The sequence below is a fragment of the Oncorhynchus kisutch genome, linkage group LG8 (assembly GCF_002021735.2).
Source record: "Oncorhynchus kisutch isolate 150728-3 linkage group LG8, Okis_V2, whole genome shotgun sequence".
Taxonomy (NCBI): Eukaryota; Metazoa; Chordata; class Actinopteri; order Salmoniformes; family Salmonidae; genus Oncorhynchus; species Oncorhynchus kisutch.
Window position 1 is genome coordinate 30,854,489 of NC_034181.2, and position 19,775 is coordinate 30,874,263.

General features: G+C 44.4%; 1 protein-coding gene across 1 annotated transcript in view; it reads left to right on the forward strand.

The window, feature by feature from the left end:
• LOC109895878 (bone morphogenetic protein 1-like) overlaps positions 1-19,775 on the forward strand; it is a 50,863-nt gene that overhangs the window by 9,911 nt on the left and 21,177 nt on the right. The window contains exons 2-7 of the mRNA XM_031830100.1: positions 1,503-1,616; positions 2,757-2,900; positions 3,212-3,329; positions 4,988-5,166; positions 5,388-5,493; positions 15,933-16,057. Of these exons, the coding sequence (XP_031685960.1) occupies positions 1,503-1,616; positions 2,757-2,900; positions 3,212-3,329; positions 4,988-5,166; positions 5,388-5,493; positions 15,933-16,057 (786 nt within the window). The remainder of the gene's footprint in view (positions 1-1,502; positions 1,617-2,756; positions 2,901-3,211; positions 3,330-4,987; positions 5,167-5,387; positions 5,494-15,932; positions 16,058-19,775) is intronic.

Genomic DNA, 19,775 nt, shown 5'->3' on the forward strand with positions numbered 1-19,775 from the left:
TCTATCTCTTGCTACTCTGCCTCCTATCCCCAAGGAGTAGAACCCTCACACACAGTGAAAACATGTTTGCAAAGGATAATCTTTCTCCCTCCTCCTCACATTCTCCTCCCCACAGGGTTATGAGGTGGGCAGTGAGGTTTTGTGCCCTCCTCACATTCTCCCCCCCACAGGGTTATGAGGTGGGCAGTGAGGCTTTGTGCCCTCCTCACATTCTCCTCCTCACAGGGTTATGAGGTGGGCAGTGAGGCTTTGTGCCCTCCTCATATTCTCCCCCCCACAGGGTTGTGAGTTGGGCAGTGAGGCTTTATGCCCTCCTCACATTCTCCTCCCCACAGGGTTGTGAGGTGGGCAGAGAGGCTTTATGCCCTCCTCACATTCTCCTCCCCACAGGGTTGTGAGGTGGGCAGTGAGGCTTTATGTCCTCCTCACATTCTCCTCCCCACAGGGTTATGAGGTGGGCAGTGAGGCTTTATGCCCTTCTCACATTCTCCTCCCCACAGGGTTATGAGGTGGGCAGTGAGGCTTTATGCCCTCCTCACATTCTCCTCCTCACAGGGTTATGAGGTGGGCAGTGAGGCTTTATGCCCTCCTCCTCCCCTTCCTCCCCTCTTCCTCCTGCTCTCATCTTCCTGTTCAGACATGGATTACCCTGCCACCCCTTCTCTCTTCCGCCTTCCTTCCCTCCCTTCCTCCACCCCTTCTCCACTCCTTCACAAAGAACAGGCTGTAAATCCAGCAAACGTGCTGGTGTTGAAAGCTTGTAAAACAGAGTGGCGTGTCTCTGTGGAGAGGACTCCTACCCTAACTGCTACAGAAATAGGGCATTTTAGAAAGGAATCCCATAAAGCATATTCCTCATAAAGCGTGACTTTGGTTATTTGTCCTTCTCCTTGGCCTCCATTTAAAAACCTATTACTTGTTCAAGGTGCCCCATATACCGTATCGAGGCAGCAACTCGCAGTATTAGGTCTGCTTGAGGACTAATTAACGGTACAAGAATATCAGGACATGACATTTTCCCTCAGTTCTCTTAGCGGCAACTGGATTGACCCAGCACATCTGGGGTATGCTGCTCTAAAAGCTTTTGAATGTAGCTCTTATTAATTGATTTCATATGTCCTTGAATGTCATACAGATATGTTCCCTCCCCTGATAATATGATTTATTTAGCTTGGAGCTTATAGAGCTCTGAGATTCAGACCACACTCTTCTCCTGTTATTCAAACATTCACATAACTGCTGTTTCACAATTCTGTGTTCTGTTTGAGAGCGAGGGAGAGGGGGCTAAAGAAAGGGGAGGGATTGTGTGTGGTTGTGCGCATGTGTATCAATGTCTAGCTTTTTCTCCCTTGGTTTGAATGGCGGTCTATGTGATCCACATGGTTTGTCTGACTGCAGAGCAGGAAAACCTTGAGGCTAATGGACGGTGCAAAACGATGTCCCATATTGTGAAAACACTTTAAATATGTCTGACATACTTTCTCTCTCGGTGTCTGTTTCAGCTGCCTTTTGGGGAGACATTGCTCTGGATGAGGAGGACATGCGCATGTTTAAGGTGGACCGGGTTATAAACATGGTCCAGCGGACCGTCCAGACCTTCAATCAGACAACCACAGGTGAGCAAGAGCTGTGAGGCTGACCCAGTCATGGTCATTGAGACTATAGACGACTTCGGCCTAGTGCCATAGGCTTAAAGCTTGCATTTTCTTATAAATGTGCCTGCCATCAGTTCTAAAAGTCTGACTCCATTTGTGCATGTGCTATTATATAGTGCTGACTAAAATGTGTCTCATAGGAAAACTCCACCTGTATTTGTTTCATTAGTCCATTGTTGATATAGTCTCAAAATGTTTTGCTTGTCAGCAATCAAGTTGTCAAGATATGTACCAGAACTTTCAAAATATGGGCCCGTATGATGCGTTTTGTATCACATGATGCTGCGTTTTGTATCACATGATGCTGCGTTTTGTATCACATGATGCTGCGTTTTGTATCACATGATGCTGCGTTTTGTATCACATGATGCTGCGTTTTGTATCACATGATGCTGCGTTTTGTATCACATGATGCTGCGTTTTGCATTATTCTGTATTTAGAAAGTTACATATTTTGACAACTTGATTGCTGACATGAAAACCATGTAGGTACTAAATCAACAATGGACTAATGAAACAAATAAGAAATGATAGTTTTGGGGTGGAATTTTCATTTAATGACACAATACAAACAATTCCAAGAAAAATCTTTAATACAGTGAAATAGTTTCCACATTTTCCCACCTCAATGCCAATTATAAAAGGAGGCTTTGCAACTCTCTCCCAGTGCATCTGCCAGGAAGATGTGTACTATGCATGAACCACTCAGCACCACGTGATGGCTCGGCTCCAACACTTGGTTGGCCATGACACCTGTTTATAAACTAACAGCATGTTTATCACCAGCACTCTCAAAGTGTTTATGAAGGCGCTATAGAAAATGCTCAACAGGAGTTATAAAGCACGCTTCATTGTCGTTATCTCTTTACCATTTAGGAACAGCTGAAAAGTGGTAGTCTCAAATGTTTACGTTTCTCATGGTTTGTATTTGATGGTCTGTGAACCGTCAATTCACATAGCAGGTCACTTTCTGACTCAATAATATCTGTTACGGCCCATTCTAGATTTTTTATTTTTTTTACCATGTTCTCACGAGTTGAACTTTTTGATTATGATTATATTGTACAAACTTCATCTTTGGCTGGGTTTTGTGAATGACAGGGTCTTCTGCAAATGAGACCAGTCGAAACATAGTGGTGCCAAACCGGCAAGGATCACACCGCAGGAAAAGGGCGGCAACCTCCAGGCCTGAGAGGGTGTGGCCAGAAGGTGTCATTCCCTATGTCATCAGTGGGAACTTCAGTGGTAAGTCCCACATCATCACTGATGTTTACTTGCCCTATGGTTCTCATATGAGCCCTATAATATAGTTCCCTACTAAAAGGTGGCAGCTGGTGTCCGTTCAGCATACTTGCATTCACAGTACCTACATTAAAATGAATATCTTGGCAGCTATTCTACATAAAACATTTTATTAACTTGACTTGGGATGAATTTGGCAGTGGATCTAGAACTACGAGCAAGCTGTCAGCATTGGTACAGTGTTTTATCCTCCTTTTTACATGCGTCTTATGTTCGTCAGCCTCACTGATCTCCCTTCTTCCCTTCACATTCAGGCAGCCAGCGGGCGATATTCCGCCAGGCCATGCGTCACTGGGAGAAGCACACCTGTGTGACCTTTATGGAGAGGACAACCGAGGAGAGCTACATTGTGTTCACCTACCGGCCATGTGGGTGAGTCCACGGAGGTCTAGGCTCGCATCCCTCAGGAAGGAAGTCTAACTGGTCAGCCTGCTCACACATGACACTCCTTTATCCACACAGCCATAATGATTTATCGCTTAAGTACTTTTCCTTACCTCTCCTCCATCGGCCTTTAGTGCTTGCTCATCCCCTCTGTCCGCAGTCTGTCTGCATGAGTTGTGGTAATTGCAGCCCCCTGCAAGTACTGGGAAAGACGGCCATTCAGGCCCGAGGAATGCTTGCTGTGCCTCAGTCCTGATTCATCTTTCACTGAGCACATGTTTTTTTTAATGGCATCCAAGGGAGACCTCCTCAGCTTTATCATAACACGCCAGCTTTTATTCTGCGTGATATAGTTGGTCCTTTTCCCAGCTATGCATGTTTTTAAGTTCAAATGAGTTTACACAAAAACTGTAGCAGCGTTGATGGTTACATTCTGACTCGGTGCACACACAGTACATCAGTTACCAAGAAGAGCATATTAAAGTGCGGATACGGAACATAAACTGCCCTTTTTCCACCCAGCTGTTGTTAGCCATTTTTTTCCTGGTAACTGGCCTCCAGAGTAACAGGGATGACATTATCCACGCAGGCGGCTGCGGTTAGCAGTGGGAATGCCTGAGCTCTGGGCTGGCCTGCTGCATATTCAGCAGGCTCCATCTGTCCTGTGCAAAGTTCAAGACCCATCTCAGGAGAGCCTGGCTGGGTTCATAGTAATTAGAGAGAGGCTGGTTGGCCCACAGGGGCGCGGTGTGTGCCCATGGACCGGGCTCCCACACTGAGCCTTTCATGTCAGGGAGGGAGAGAAAGAGCCCTGCAGTCTGCAGCCAGCCTTTACGGTCACACACTGTAACCCTCCATCTACAGTGAAACACGCATCAATGAATGTCACCACTGTATTCGACCCGGGCACTACCGGGAGACCCATGAGGCGGTGCGCAATTGGTCCAGCATCGTCCGGGTAGAGGAGGGTTTGGCCGGCTGGGATGTCTTTGTCCCATCGCACTCTAGCGACTCCTTGTGACCGGCCGGGTGCATGCACTCTGACTTCGGTTGCCGGCTGAATGGTGTTTCCTCCGACACTTTGGTGTGGCTGGCTTCCGTGTTAAGCGAGCAGTGTGTCAAGAAGCAGTGTGGCTTGGTTGGGTCATGTTTCGGAGGATGCATGGCTCTCAACCTTCGACTTTCCAGAGTCTACACGGGAGTTGCATCGATGGGACAAGACTGTAACTACCAATTCGATATCACGAAATTGGGGAGAAAAAGTGGTAAAAAGTACAAGAAATTTGAGATGCCAGTTGAACCACAAACTGTTGCCGTCAGACCCTGCGTCTCTCTACAAACAGGGATTCCTTCCCTTGGCTTATTCGTTATTTGTTCACTGCCTCTGGTTTACACTTGCATGTTTGTGGAAGTAAAGCTCTATATCCGGTGTAACACGAAGTTCACAAAGTTCTTTTTACATGATTGATCTGTAGACATAAATGTAGCACTTAGATAGTACCATGGTAAGCAAGATGGCCCCTCTTGCGCTAACACTGTCATCTTTGTGTCTTTTATGTAGCCAGTTACCACAGTCTTGGGCACTAGCTTGCTACCCTGCCTGTTGACCTGTCTCTGATCTGTGTTCTGTGTGTTGGAACCTGCAGGTGCTGTTCCTATGTGGGCCGCAGGGGTGGCGGTCCACAGGCCATCTCCATTGGAAAGAACTGTGACAAGTTTGGAATAGTGGTTCATGAGCTTGGCCATGTGATTGGTTTCTGGCACGAGCACACCCGGCCCGACAGAGACGAACATGTCAGCATCATCAGGGACAACATCCAGCCAGGTAAGACAACTGTATGGAACAGCCCACTCATCTAACAGGGAGAGATGTCATATGAGATCAGCTTATTTTATGGTTCGATGATGAGACCATCACATGATTCTGTGATGAACATAGTTTTCCCTTTCTAGGTGATAGCCACTCACGTTTGCCATTCAGTTTGCTGGTACAGTATTTGAGGTAGGGGTAGGTTTCAGCTTCTGTTTTCTTGCTTCTATTCACAGGACAGGAGTATAACTTCTTGAAGATGGAGCCAGGGGAGGTGGACTCTATGGGAGAAGTGTATGACTTTGACAGCATCATGCACTATGCCAGGAATACATTCTCAAGGTAGGAACTGGGCTAAGTTCCACTTCATACACAGCAGAACAGACATAGAAACCAGTTGCAATCTAGGTCAGAGAGCAGATTCCCAGACTATGTAACTTTTGCTCTCTTAATGTTTCTCTCCATATCTGTTCTATGTTACTGCTGGAAGTTTGATCTCTTCATAGTTGGGGCTGTCAAGACATTTTGTAAGCCGGTTATTGTCATGCAAATGCACGCCTTTGGAACATCCACATTTTTTAAAGTCTAAATAAACCCATTTATTATACACCATCATTATTTATTTTAAGCAGGTCTAGAGAAACTATTTCAGAAGAACCGAATATTAGTCTGCCTATTGTATGTTATCTGGCTATGCTCCATGCCATTCGCTGTAGGCTTGTTCATTTAGCAGAATTGGCGTTCCAATTCATCCCAAATTGGCGTTCCAATTCATCCCAAAGGGGTTTGATGAGGTTGAGGTCAGGGCTCTACAGGCCAGTGAAGTTCTTCCATACGGATCTCGACAAACCATTTCTGTGTCACATTGGTATAAAGGGATCGGGAGACAGGCGCAGGAATGTGTAATAGAGGTTTTTATTGAGGTATTGAACAGTACCATGTGAGATCATTTGTGTACCTCTGAAGGTACAGGTAACTGCCACAATAAAGGAAACACGAACATAAAGTGTCTTAATAGGGTGTTGGGCCACCACGGGCCAGAACAGCTTCAACACCTCAGCACCTTCAGCACCTTGTCATAGATTCTACAAGTGTCTGGAACCTTATTGGAGGGATGTGACAACATTCTTCCATGAGAAATTCCATAATTTGGTGTTTTGTTTATGGTGGTGGAAAACGCTATCTCAGGTGCCACTCCAGAATCTCCCGTAAGTGTTCAATTGGGTTAAACCTGGTGACTGAGACGGCCATGGCGTATGGTTGACATGTTTTCATACTCATCAAACCGTTCAGTGACCACTCCTTCCCTGTGGATGGGGGTATTGTCATCCTTTGCGGGCATAGCCATGGTAGACAAAATATTTGGCCAAAATAACGGCTTGCCCAGCATTTCTATACATGACCCTAAGCATGATGTGATGTTATTTGCTTAATTAACTCAGGAAGCACACCTGTGTGGAAGCACCTGCTTTCAGTATACTTTGTAGCCCTCAATTACTGAAGTGTTTCCATTATTTTGATAGTTACCTGTACCCCAAGAAAGAATACTGTACCCTAACCATACCCTTTTTTTGAAAGTGTACTATTGAATTATTGATCTGCTGAAATTCTTAGCTTGGGAGACAGAATCTGAAGAGTTTTAAGTACAGGGAAGCAGGACAAATGTCAATAAACAACACTTGATGGACTTCATGAATGTGTCAGTGCCTTGGCTTTAAGGAAGAACAGCTGCAGAATATATGACTTCTTGAGTGTCTTGACTTTCTCTCTTTCTTCCACAAGTTTTATTTTGCCTTGGATCTTTTAACTCTCAACGGTCACCGCTTACATTTGAGCATGCAGTGAGATTCAGATAGGATTTTATTGCTGGTCCTTGTAATGGGATTTCAGAGGATAAAATAGTGTAATCTGGAGTAACATGTCAATAGAGTTGAAAGAGCGGAGTGGAGCTTTCCATTTCAATCATGGTACTGTTTCTGATTAACTACGTTTTCCTAGACAGCGCCAACTTTTCGATATTGTATAGCCTCATGTCCACCTTACCCAGTCACTCTGTACTCTGAGTAGAGCCTGCCTACCAACCCCCATGTAATTTAATGCCTATCTGTTCTTCATAATGGGGTTGAGCATATATCATATTCATTTCTTCCAGGTAGCTTTTCAGATAGCTAAGTCTCTCAGTGAGGATGCTGTCCAGTGGCAGCTATGTATTAGAGGGGGGGGGCATTTATGGATAAGGTTTGATTATGTCTACCTTTTGATGAGCTAGCTTTTACCCACAGCCACAGGTTGTTCCAATTATCCCTCCCCTGGTTGGCTCCTGCTGCTGGAGTGTAGCAGCAGCCCAGTAAACCTCCACATCCATCCCCAGTTTCAGGTTTAGGTAGAGCAGCTAGCACCAGTGGTCCTGCTGCATCAGGCTGCGTGTCACTTTCATACATCCTGTGAAGTTCCTTGTAAAAGCTCTCCTCTCATAGCGTGAACTGCCTCATTATGCCACATATGGCCGTTTTTGAAGAGGCTTTGATCGTTGTTAGCAACATGATCCCACATACCAGGCAGTTATAGGGTTTTATTCCTGAGGTGTCTGCTGGCTAGCTTCATGGCTCCCAGGTGTTAGTGGGATTTAGGTCAAACGCTAATGATCAGATGAACATGTTTAGGTATGGGGAAATGGAGACATATGCACCGTAATTTCCCCGACATTGACCTGACAAGCCAAATCTCAGAGTACAGAATCAAACTGATCCTGTTTCCATGTGCGTTCTGACTGCAGGCTATAGATTTTTGCAATAAAATAGTTTTATTTAATTGATCTATTGTGGCATTTGTAATCAAGGCGTCAAAGACTATTTGTGCAGTCTTTAATGGAAGAGTAAGGACGTAAGGAGTGTAATAAATCACATCAGAAAATGCATTCTTTCCCAGATTTTTTTCATGGCCACATAGATGGAATATGTTAAAGCTTTTGTCTCATATTATCTTACTTTTTCCTCTTATGATTTTTTTTCTGTAGAATGTATGTAAGGATTTAAGAAAAAAATACAGCAAGAAAACTGCTGTCCACTCCATCCAAACTCTCCTAGTGCTGTTGTAGTACATGCTGCTGCCATTTGACAACAAAAAAAGTCTTCTTGGCCTTGAAGTAGGCTTGAAAAGGAGAGCAGTGAACGTGTCATAATCTTAATGATACTCCACCGTGCCAGTTTGTCCGTGGGTGCTAGCTGACCTCTTTCTTCCAGATTCCCTGTCTGACGTATCTGGAAATCTCTCCAGATGCTGTCCTGTCAGCCCCAGACCCGAGACGGTGGTGTTATAGTGGCTGTTTGAGGTTTGGACCAGCCCACCCTCTGACTACTGCATGCTAATTTGGGTTGTGTCCACGCATTCTCTTTTTTTAGGCTGCAGTTCAGCACTGTTTCTATTGGATCAAAGCATGGCCAAACAAGTCCACTTGGGACTGAGTTGGAGATTGAGGTGTCATTGTAATTATATACTGAACAATAAATATAAACGCAACATGTAAAGTGTTGGTCCCATGTTTTCATGAGCTGAAATGAAATATAACGCACAAGAAGATAATTTCTCTCAAATTCTGTGTACACATTTGTACATCCCTGTTAGTGAGCATTTCTCCTTTGCCAAGATAATCCCTTCACCTGACATGTGGCATATCATGAAAATGTTTAAACAGCATAATCACTACACAGGTGCACCTTGTGCTGGGGACAATAAAAGTCCACTCTAAAATGTGCAGTTTTGTCACACAACACTGCCACAGATGTCTCAAGTTTTGAGGGAGTGTGCAATTGGCATGTTGACTGCAGGAATGTCCACCAGAGCTGTTGCCAGAGAATTTAATGTTTATTTCTTTACCATAAGGCGCATCCATCATTGTTTTAGAGAATATGGAAGTACATCCAACTGGCCTCACAACTGCAGACCACATGTAACCACGCCAGCCCAGGACCTCCACATCCGGCTTCTTCACCTGCGGGATTGTCTAAGAGCAGCCACCCAGACAGCTGATGAAACCAAAGAATTTCTGCACACACTGTCAGAAATCATCTCAGGGAAGCTCATCTGTGTGCTCGCTGTCCTCACCAGGGACTTAAACATGACTGCAGTTTGGCGTCGTAACCGACGATGGAGAAGTGTGCTCTTCACAGATGACTCCCGGTGTGAATTGTACCAGGCAGATGACGGCAGATGACGCCGTCAATGTTGTGAACAGAGTGCCCCGAGGTGGTGGGGTTATGGTATGAGCAGGCATTGTAATAGGTGCGTGTTGGTGGCAGGGAAGTCAGGCGCAGGAAAACAAACTTGGTATAAACGGAGTCGTTTAATAAGTGCTCATAAAACTCCAAAACCCAAAATATACAGAAAATAATGTACACTACTCAAAAAAATAAAGGGAACACTAAAATAACACATCCTAGATCTGAATTATTGAAATATTCTTATTAAATAGTTTTTTCTTTACATAGTTGAATGTGCTGACAACAAAATCACACACAAATTATCAATGGAAATCAAATTTATCAACCCATGGAGGTCTGGATTTGGGGTCACACTCAAAATTAAAGTGGAAAACCACACTACAGGCGGATCCAACTTTGATGTAATGTCCTTAAAACAAGTCAAAATGAGGCTCAGTAGTGTGTGTGTGTGGCCTCCACGTGCCTGTATGACCTCCCTACAACGCCTGGGCATGCTCCTGATGAGGTGGCGGATGGTCTCCTGAGGGATCTCCTCCCAGACCTGGACCAAAGCATCCGCCAACTCCTGGACAGTCTGTGGTGCAACGTGGCATTGGTTGATGGAGCGAGACATGATGTCCCAGATGTGCTCAATTGGATTCAAGTCTGGAGAACGGGCGAGCCAGTCCATAGCATCAATGCCTTCCTCTTGCAGGAACTGCTGACACACTCCAGCCACATGAGGTCTAGCATTGTCTTTCATTAGGAGGAACCCAGGGCCAACCGCACCAGCATATGGTCTCACAAGGGGTCTGAGGATCTCATCTCGGTACCTAATGGCAGTCAGGCTACCTCTGGAGAGCACATGGAGGGCTGTGCGGCCCCCCCCAAAGAAATGCTACCCCACACCATGACTGACCCATCGCCAAACCGGTCATGCTGGAGGATGTTGCAGGCAGCAGAACGTTCTCCACGGCGTCGCCAGACTGTCATGTCTGTCACATGTGCTCAGTGTGAACCTGCTTTCATCTGTGAAGAGTACAGGGCGCCAGTGGCGAATTTGCCAATCTTGGTGTTCTCTGGCAAATGCCAAACGTCCTGCTGTGTTGGGCAGCTGTGGACTTAGGGCCCTCATACCACCCTCATGGAGTCTGTTTCTGACAGTTTGAGCAGACACATGCACATTTGTGGCCCGCTGGAGGTCATTTTGCAGGGGTCTGGCAGTGCTCCTCCTGCTCCTCCTTGCACAAAGTGGGAGGTAGCGCTCCTGCTGCTGGGTTGTTGCCCTCCTACGGCCTCCTCCACGTCTCCTGATGTACTGGCCTGTCTCCTGGTAGCGCCTCCATGCTCTGGACACTACGCTGACAGACACAGCAAACCTTCTTGCCACAGCTCGCATTGATGTGCCATCCTGGATGAGCTGCACTACCTTAGCCACTTGTGTGGGTTGTAGACTCCGTCTCATGCTACCACTAGGGTGAAAGCACCGCCAGCATTCAAAAGTGACCAAAACATCAGCCAGGAAGTATAGGAACTGAGAAGTGGTCTGTGGTTATCACCTGCAGAACCACTCCTTTATTGGGGGGGTCTTGCTAATTGCCTATAATTTCCACCTGTTGTCTATTCCATTTGCACAACAGCATGTGAAATGTATTGTCAATCAGTGTTGCTTCCTAAGTGCACAGTTGGATTTCACAGAAGTGTGATTGACTTGGAGTTACATTGTGTTGTTTAAGTGTTCCCTTTATTTTTTTGAGTAGTGTAAGAGGGTTAAATACAATAAAACAATCTCCAACAAGGACATGAGGGGAAACAGAGGGTTAAATACACATGTAATTGATGGGATTGGAACCAGGTGTGAAGGAAGACAGACAAAACCAATGGAAAATGAAAAATGGATCAGTGATGGCTAGAAGGTCGGTGACGTCGACCGCCAAATACTGCCCAAACAAGGAGAGGGACCGACTTCGGCGGAAGTCGTGACGGGCATAAGCTACGGACAACGAACACAATTGCATTTGCTCAAGTTTCCGCTTGATAATGCACAGCCCCATGTTGCAAGGATCTGTACACAATTCCTAGAAGCTGAAAATGTCCCAGTTCTTCCATGGCCTGCATACTCACCAGACATGTCACCCATTTGAGCCTGTTTGGGATGCTCTGGATCGACGTGTACGAGAGCGTGTTTCAGTTCCAGCCAATATCCAGCAACTTCACACAGCCATTGAAGAGTGGAACAACATTCCAAAGGCCACAATCAACAGCCTTATCAACTCTATGCAAAGGAGATGTCACACTGCATCACGTGGTCACACCAGACACGGACTGATTTTCTGATCAACGCCCTCACCTGTTTTTTAAGGTATCTGTGACCAACAGATGAATATCTGTATTCTCAGTCATGTGAAATCCATAGATTAGGGCCTACTGAATTTCTTTCAATTGACACATTTTCTTATATGAATTGTAATTCAGTAAAATCTTTGAAATTGTTGCATGTTGCGTTTTTATATTTTTGTTCAGTGTAGTTTTTATAGTTTGAGATGGATGAAGAAGTGATTGATAGAAAGGATATGGGAGTGTATGTTATTAAAAGTTTGGGGTCACTTGGGGTCCTTGTTTTTGAATGAAAAGCATTTTTTTTTTTCATTTTTAAAATAACATCAAATTGATCAGAAATACAGTGCAGACATAGTTAATGTTGTAAATGACTATTGTAGCTGGAAACTGCATAATTTTTTAAATGGAATATCTACATAGTTGTACAGACGCCCATTATCAGCAACCATCACTCCTGTGTTCCAAGGTATCTGTGACCAACAGATGCATATCTGTATTCCCAGGCATGTGAAATCCATAGATTAGGGCCTGATGAATTTATTTAAATGGACTGATTTTCTTGTATGAACTGTAACTCAGTAAAATCTTTGAATTTGTTGCATTTTATATTTTTGTTCAGTGTATAATGCATACAAACCCAGCATAAAGGTTTCATATAATCTTTGTCAGGCAGTGGGCAGTCTATAGGAGATTGCGTGACAATGGAGGAGTATCCTGGCACTGAGTTTAACATACCAGTTACATGAGGTTCCCTCCCACAGCCGTGTGTGTGTGTGTGCGTGTGTGATTTGAATTTTGGTACAGTCTGTGCAATTCGACCCAAATTTTCCCAAACAATATGTGAAACTGTTTAGCTGTACAGACAGCGGTACCCGTGATTGTTATTCAAATGTAATGTCCCTTTCCCAATTGCAGGAAGAGATTTGATAGGCCCCAGCTCCCCAATGTGACTGTAACGTGAGTCTGGGCACACGCAAAGCGAGTGAAAGCTGGAGGAGAGGGAGGCCAGACCAGACCGTAATCATTACTACACAGCTCTCTGATATGAGAACCAGCTGTTGGCTGTCCTTTTGTTCTTATTTTTCTGCCCTCTTTTTCACTGAGCCTGGACCTATCCGCCTCCTATTGCAGCCTCGCTGTCTGGACCTCGTCCCAAATAAACTGCCATGCGCTCGTGGCAACCAAATTTTGGGAAGCCGGGAGGCTGAGATTGGATACAAACACTGCCAGGCCACTGCACAGAATGGGTTGTCTGGCCCTTTATTTTCTAACTGTACAGACAGAATGAAGTAGGTTTATGATTGTTGATGCTCCCTGCTTTGTTGTCATTTCACCACTCTGAGCATTCCTATTTTCCCTGAATATAGCCGTATACTATTATTTTACTGTTTAGAGATACATTTATTTCATTGTGGATTGTATCGAGAGTGTTTTTCAGAGATCCTTATTAGGAGACAAGGTGCTCCTGTTAGCTTTTCTCAAGTCACTGAGGTTTGTGATCCGGTTTACACTTCCCCTGCATGCTGATTGGCTGATGTACCTGTCCCAATGTCTCCCTTTGTTTCCCCATTATTAGCCTGTGTGTTTGCACAGCGTTTTTACTGTAAATCACCGTGGGAAACCAGGGCCTTTGCTGAGATTGTTGTTGGGAAGATTTCATGGGCAGCCCTCATGTTTTGAAGTGTCCTCCTGGGGACAAGTAAGGCAGCTCCCCATGCTTTTTGTCTGGGGCATGTTACCCGACCCTGGGCTTTATCCGCCCCCCTACGCTGGGGACATTTTTAAGGCCTGGTGCATGGAGCAGAGCCAACTCCAATAAAGACCTTCCAGTGTGCCCTTTGTCTACTCTGACACCGGCTGCAGTGGCGTTGTTCACCGGCAGGCAGGCAGACAGACAGGCAGGCAGTGCTTCAACTGTTAGCTCAGGCTGTTCTGTTTGCACATGCCTGGCATTGATGGGCACGTCACCATGGGAACGACCAGGGAGAAGGCCTTTACTCGCCATTGCAGAGAGAGAGAAGGAGATGATAAACTAGCAAAGTGTCAAGTGAGAAAGTGGTGTGAAAACGTCTGTTTTTTTCGGCATCAACTGATCCTTTTCAAGGCAAACACAAGCCACCATGGTGTGAGTTTTGTACTTCTTTGTAATCGTTCTTGTTCCTTTTGACTTTTAATCCTTATGCTAAATGTTGTTGTCCATACAACAAACCAATCCATTTTGAGACTTTCCCATAGAGATGTCAGAGGAGGGCTTTTGTTTGCAGTGTTGGACTTTTTGTTCTGTACAGCCTGTACAGATGGAAGTAGTACAGCACACATGATGAGTTCAGTTCTGACACTCAGACCTGTCTGAACTACCTACGTCCTCTGATGAGGACATTCCTACAGCCTTAGAGGGGACCACTGACCAGGAACAGTCCATTACTTAGTTATTATATAATAATAATATTAGAAGTTAAGCACTTAGTTATTTGAGCTTTTTTTGTATTTTACCCCCTTTTTCTCCCAATTTCAATTATGATCGTGTCTCATCACTGCATCTCCCCAATGGGCTCGGGAGAGGTGAAGGTCGAGTCATGCGCCCTCTGAAACATGACCCGCCAAACCACGCTCATTAACACCCAGCTGCTTAACCCAGAAGCCAGCTGCACCAATGTGTCGGAGGAAACAATGTTCAACTGAAGACTGAAGTCAGCCTGCAGCCGCCCGGCCAGCCACAAGGAGTTGCTAGAGTGCGATGAACCAAGAAACCAAACCATAGTGAGGACACTGAGAACCAATCAGTGGGCAGCACGACTTGGCATCACACTCTGTCCACTCTCTTAACTGGCAGAATGTTCCAGTGTGTATTTGGTGGTGTCTCGGCACCATATTCCAAACACAATAACCGTGTTGGGGGGGGGGCATTTTGTACATATTTTCTCATATGTTCGTTCGTACATGTGTGAATTCAAAGGCTTATACATATATTTTATTATTTGAGTTGTTATTTCCACATCTTCACCTTTTTAAATGCATCCCTTTCTGGTCCAGAGAGAGTGAAACAGGGATTATATGGCCTCCAAGCCCCTTGTCTGCCCCCATACAGTAGATCTCACTCCTTGGCTCAGGCCCTACTGTCAGGCCGCCAGACTCACACAGGCAAAGCTGTGGCCTGATGCTTCCATAAGTTTCAGCGTCCTCAGTAGATCCCTGAATAATGCCTACTGTCAGTGTTAATGGCAGCAGTTTAGCTGCTGGTTGATGGATCTTTAGGATTCACCAGAGTCCTCTGAGTGAACATATTTTCTGTGTGTGCAGTGGTGGAAAAAGTACCCAATTGTCATTCTTGACTAAATGTAAAGATACCTTTTTTAATAGAAAATGACCCAAGTGAAAGTCACCCAGTAAAATGATACTTGAGTAAAAGTCTAAAAGTAGGGCCTCCCGAGTGGCGCAGTGGTCTAAGGCACTGCATCTCAGTGCTAGCTGTGCCACTAGAGATTCTGGGTTCGAGTCCAGGCTCTGTCGCAGCCGGCCGAGACCGGGAGACCCATGGGGCGGCGCACAATTGGCCCAGCGTCGTCCGGGTTGGGGAAGGGTTTGGCCGGCAGGAATATTCTTGTCCGATCGCGCACTAAAGACTCTTGTGGCAGTGCGGAAGCAGTGCACGCTGACAGTCGCCAGGTGTATGGGGTTTCCTCTGACACATTGGTGTGGCTGGCTTCCGGGTTAAATGGGCATTGGGTCAAGATGCAGTGTGGCTTGGTTGGGTTGTGTTTCGGAGGACGCATGGCTCTCGACCTTCGCCTCTCCCGAGTCCGTACGGTATTTGCAGCAAAGAGACAAGACTGTAACTACCAATTGGATACCACGAAATTTGGGTGAAAATACAAAAAAATACTAATAAAAAAGCTAAAATAAAGTAAAAGTATAAATAATTTCACATTCCTTATATTAAGCAAACCAGAAAGCACAATTTTCTTGTTTTTTCATTTAAGGATAGCGAGTACTTTTGGGTGTCAGGGAAAATGTATGGAGTAAAAAGTACATTATTCTTATTTAGGAATGTAGGAATATAGTAAGTAAAATTTGTCATAAAGTAAATTACAGATACCCCAAAAAACTGCTTAAGTAGTACTTCAAAGTATTTTTACTTAAGTACTTTACACCAATGTGTGTGCGCGCCAGTGTGTATGTGTGAGTGCCTTCTTGGTTTTGTTGTGTTTTGATCTAACCGCAGTCTCTTCTCCTGAAATGCAGAGGAATCTTCTTGGACACAATCCTGCCACGCTATGATGTCAATGGAGTGAGACCGCCGATTGGCCAGAGGACCAGGCTAAGCAAAGGGGATATCACACAGGCACGCAAACTCTACAAGTGTTCCAGTAAGAACAGCACAATATTTGTAAACAATATTTTGAATGAGTTCAACATACATGTTGGTGTAGAGTTGACACATACCATATGGTAGATATTAAACAATAGGCTTATGAAGTTGAGATAATATTGTATAATGGACATAATATAGTGCTTGCTGTTGCTTTTGCTTACTGCTAGGAGTGAGATTGTATTTTTTTCGTGTCTCATCACAGAGTGACTACTGAAAACAATTTGTTTTCTGAGGTCTTTTACTGTACATTGTATGGAAAAAGTTGAGCATTTACCATTGATGTGGCGTGGTTCCCTGGCAGTGGCGGCTGCTGAGTGGAGGACGGCTCATAATAATGGCGTGACTGGAGTTAATGGAATGGCATGAAAACATGGTTTTCATGGGTTTGATACCATTCCATTATACTCCATTCCAGCCATTATTATGAGCCGTTCTTCCCTCAGCAGCCTCCACTGTTCCCTGGCTATGGTTGCTGTGACTTCCCCGGGCCAGGAGAAGGAGTGTAAACAGTGCCCTGGGACAGGAAGTTTGTCATCACTCTTTCCCAGATAGACCCAAAAGAACAGCTGGTTTCAAGAGGACAATGACTAGAATGATGGCTAGGAATCAATACTCTGTTCTTAGGATCCAGAGATCACAACATTTACAATGTAAACGGAATACATACAGTTGAAGTCGGAAGTTTATAGACACTTTAGCCAAATATATTTAAACTCAGTTTTTCACAATTCCTGACATTTAATACTAGTAAAAAATCCCTTTCATAGGTCAGTTAGGATCACCACTTTATTTTAAGAACGTGAAATGTCAGAATAATAGTGGAGAATGATTTATTTCAGCTTTTATTTATTTATTTCATCACATTGCCAGTGGGTCAGAAGTTTACATACACTCAATTAGTATTTGGTAGCATTGCCTTTAAATTGTTTAACTTGGGTCAAACGTTTTGGGTAGCCTTCCACAAGCTTCCCACAATAAGTTGGGTGAATTTTGGCCCATTTCTCCTGGCAGAGCTGGTGTAACTGAATCAGATTTGTAGGCCTCCTTGCTCACACAAGCTTTTTCAGTTCTGCCCACAAATTTTCTATAGGATTGTGGTCAGGGCTTTGTGATGGCCACTCCAATACCTTGACTTTGTTGTCCTTAAGCCATTTTGCCACCACTTTGGAAGTATGCTTGGGGTCATTATCTATTTGGAAGACCCATTTGCGACCAAGCTTTAACTTCCTGGCTGTCTTGAGATGTTGCTTCAATATATCCATATAATTGTCCGCCTCATGCCATCTATTTTGTGAAGTGCACCAGTCCCTCCTGCAGAAAAGCACCCCCACTACATGATGCTGCCACCCCCGTGCTTCCCAGTAGGGATGGTGTTCTTCGGCTTGCAAGCATCCCCCTTTTTCCTCGAAACATAACGATGGTCATTATGGCCAAACAGTTATATTTTTGTTTCATCAGACCAGAGGATATTTCTCCAAAAAGTACGATCTTTGTCCTCATGTGCAGTTGCAAACCGTAGTCTGGCTTTTTTATGGCGGTGTTGGAGCAGTGGCTTCTTCCTGGCTGAACGGCCTTTCAGGTTATGTCGATATAGGACTCGTTTTACTGTGGATATCTATACCTTTACCTGTTTCCTCCAGCATCTTCACAAGGTCCTTTGCTGTTGTTCTGGGATTGATTTGCACTTTTCGCACCAAAGTACGTTCAACTCTCTTTCCTGAGCGTTATGACGGCTGCATGGTCCCATGGTGTTTATACTTGCATACTATTGTTTTTACAAATTAACGTGGTACCTTCAGGCATTTGGAAATTGCTCCCAGGGATGAAACAGACTTGTGGAGGTCTACACATTTTGTGCTGATTTATTTTGATTTTCCCATGATGTCAAGCAGAGGCACTGAAAGTTGAAAGTAGGCCTTGAAATACATCCACATGTACACCTCCAATTGACTCAAATTATGTAAATTCGCCTATCAGAAGCTTCTAAAGCCATGACATAATTTTCTGGCATTTTCCAAGCTGTTTAGAGGCACAGTCGACTTAGTGTATGTAATCTTCTGATCCACTGGAATTGTGATACAGGGAATTATAAGTGAAATAATCTGTATGTAAACAATTGTTGGAAAAATTACTTGTGTCATGCACATAGTAGATGTCTTAACCGACTTGCAAAACGATAGTTTGTTAACAATAAATTTGTGGAGTGGTTGAAAAACAAGTTTTAATGACTCCAACCTAAGTTTATGTAAACTTCCGACTTCAATTGTACATGTAGGTGTTGGAAACTAAAACAACCCCTCCTGGCGCTTTACTAGTAGTTCCGTTGGTCTTTAGAAATCCTTTTTTGAAGGCTGAACGGACAAAAATATTCACAAGTTTGAAATAGTCATTAAAAAAATAAAGGTGATGTCAGTGTGTTAATTGTGGCTCAGAGAGGGACAACGGGGTTTGTCAGAACCACATTAAAGCTAAGTGAATAAACAGTATACTGCTGACCAGAACTGGACCGCTGAATGTGGTTTTATCCGTCTTGACCATAAATGGTTCAGAGGGGTGGGGCTGGTTGAATGGGTGTGTTATGTGTCTTTCCCAGTGATTAACTCTGTCTCAGTGGAACAGGAGAGAGTAGATGATGTGGCGCACAGCTCAGCACAGGGGACGCAGCTAGGAGGGAGTCTCTGTCTGTTTTCCTGGTGCGGTGGATCCTCATTCATACAGCATTCCTGGGAGCATTTGTCATATCCCAGTGTGCTTGTTAATGGTTTAGTATCAGCATACCTTATTAGACAGATCTCTCGCCTCCTCTTTATATGCTCACACAGGTTTGGAGGGAGTCAATGAACGGTAACAGTTGGGGGAGATATTTTTCTTTCTCCCACTGAAAGAAAAATAATCTAGGTTAGATTACTCGTTGGTTATTACTGCATTGTCGGAACTAGAAGCACAAGCATTTCGCTACGCTCGCATTAACATCTGCTAACCATGTGTATGTGACCAATAAAATGTGATTTGATTTGAAGCAGAGGAAGGTGAAGTGAGCAGGGAAGTAATATCTGAGGTTTGTGTCCTAGAGAGACAGTACTTACATGCTTTCATGCTTTTTCCTCTCCTCTGTTGATCAGTGAGTAGAAAGCTTCCAAGGTCTGTTCAGTTCCCCTAGAGCCAGTTTTTCACAAACATTTTATAGTCCTGTACCCCTTCAAACATTCAACCTCCAGCTGCGTACCCCCTCTCGCACCACGTTCAGCGCGCTCTCAAATGTTGTTTTTAGCCGTCATTGTAAGCCTTCCACACACACATTATACGATACATTTGTTAAACATAAGAAAGAGTGTGAGTTTTTGTCACAACCTGGCTTGTGGGAAGTGACAAAGAGCTCTTATAGGACCAGGGCACAAATAATAATATAATAATAATCAATAATTTTGCTCTTTATTTAACCATCTTACATATAAAACCTTATTTGTTCATCGAAAATTGTGAGTAACTCACCACAGGTTAATGAGAAGGGTATGTTTGAAAGGATGCACATAACTCTGCAATGTTGGGTTGTATTGGGAGAGAGTCTGTCTTAAATCATTTCCCACACACAGTCTGTGCCTGTATTTAGTTTTCATGCTAGTGAGGGCCGAGAATCCACTCTCACATAGACACGTAGTTGCAAAGGGCATCAGTGTCTTAACAGCACGATTTGCCAAGGCAGGATATTTGGA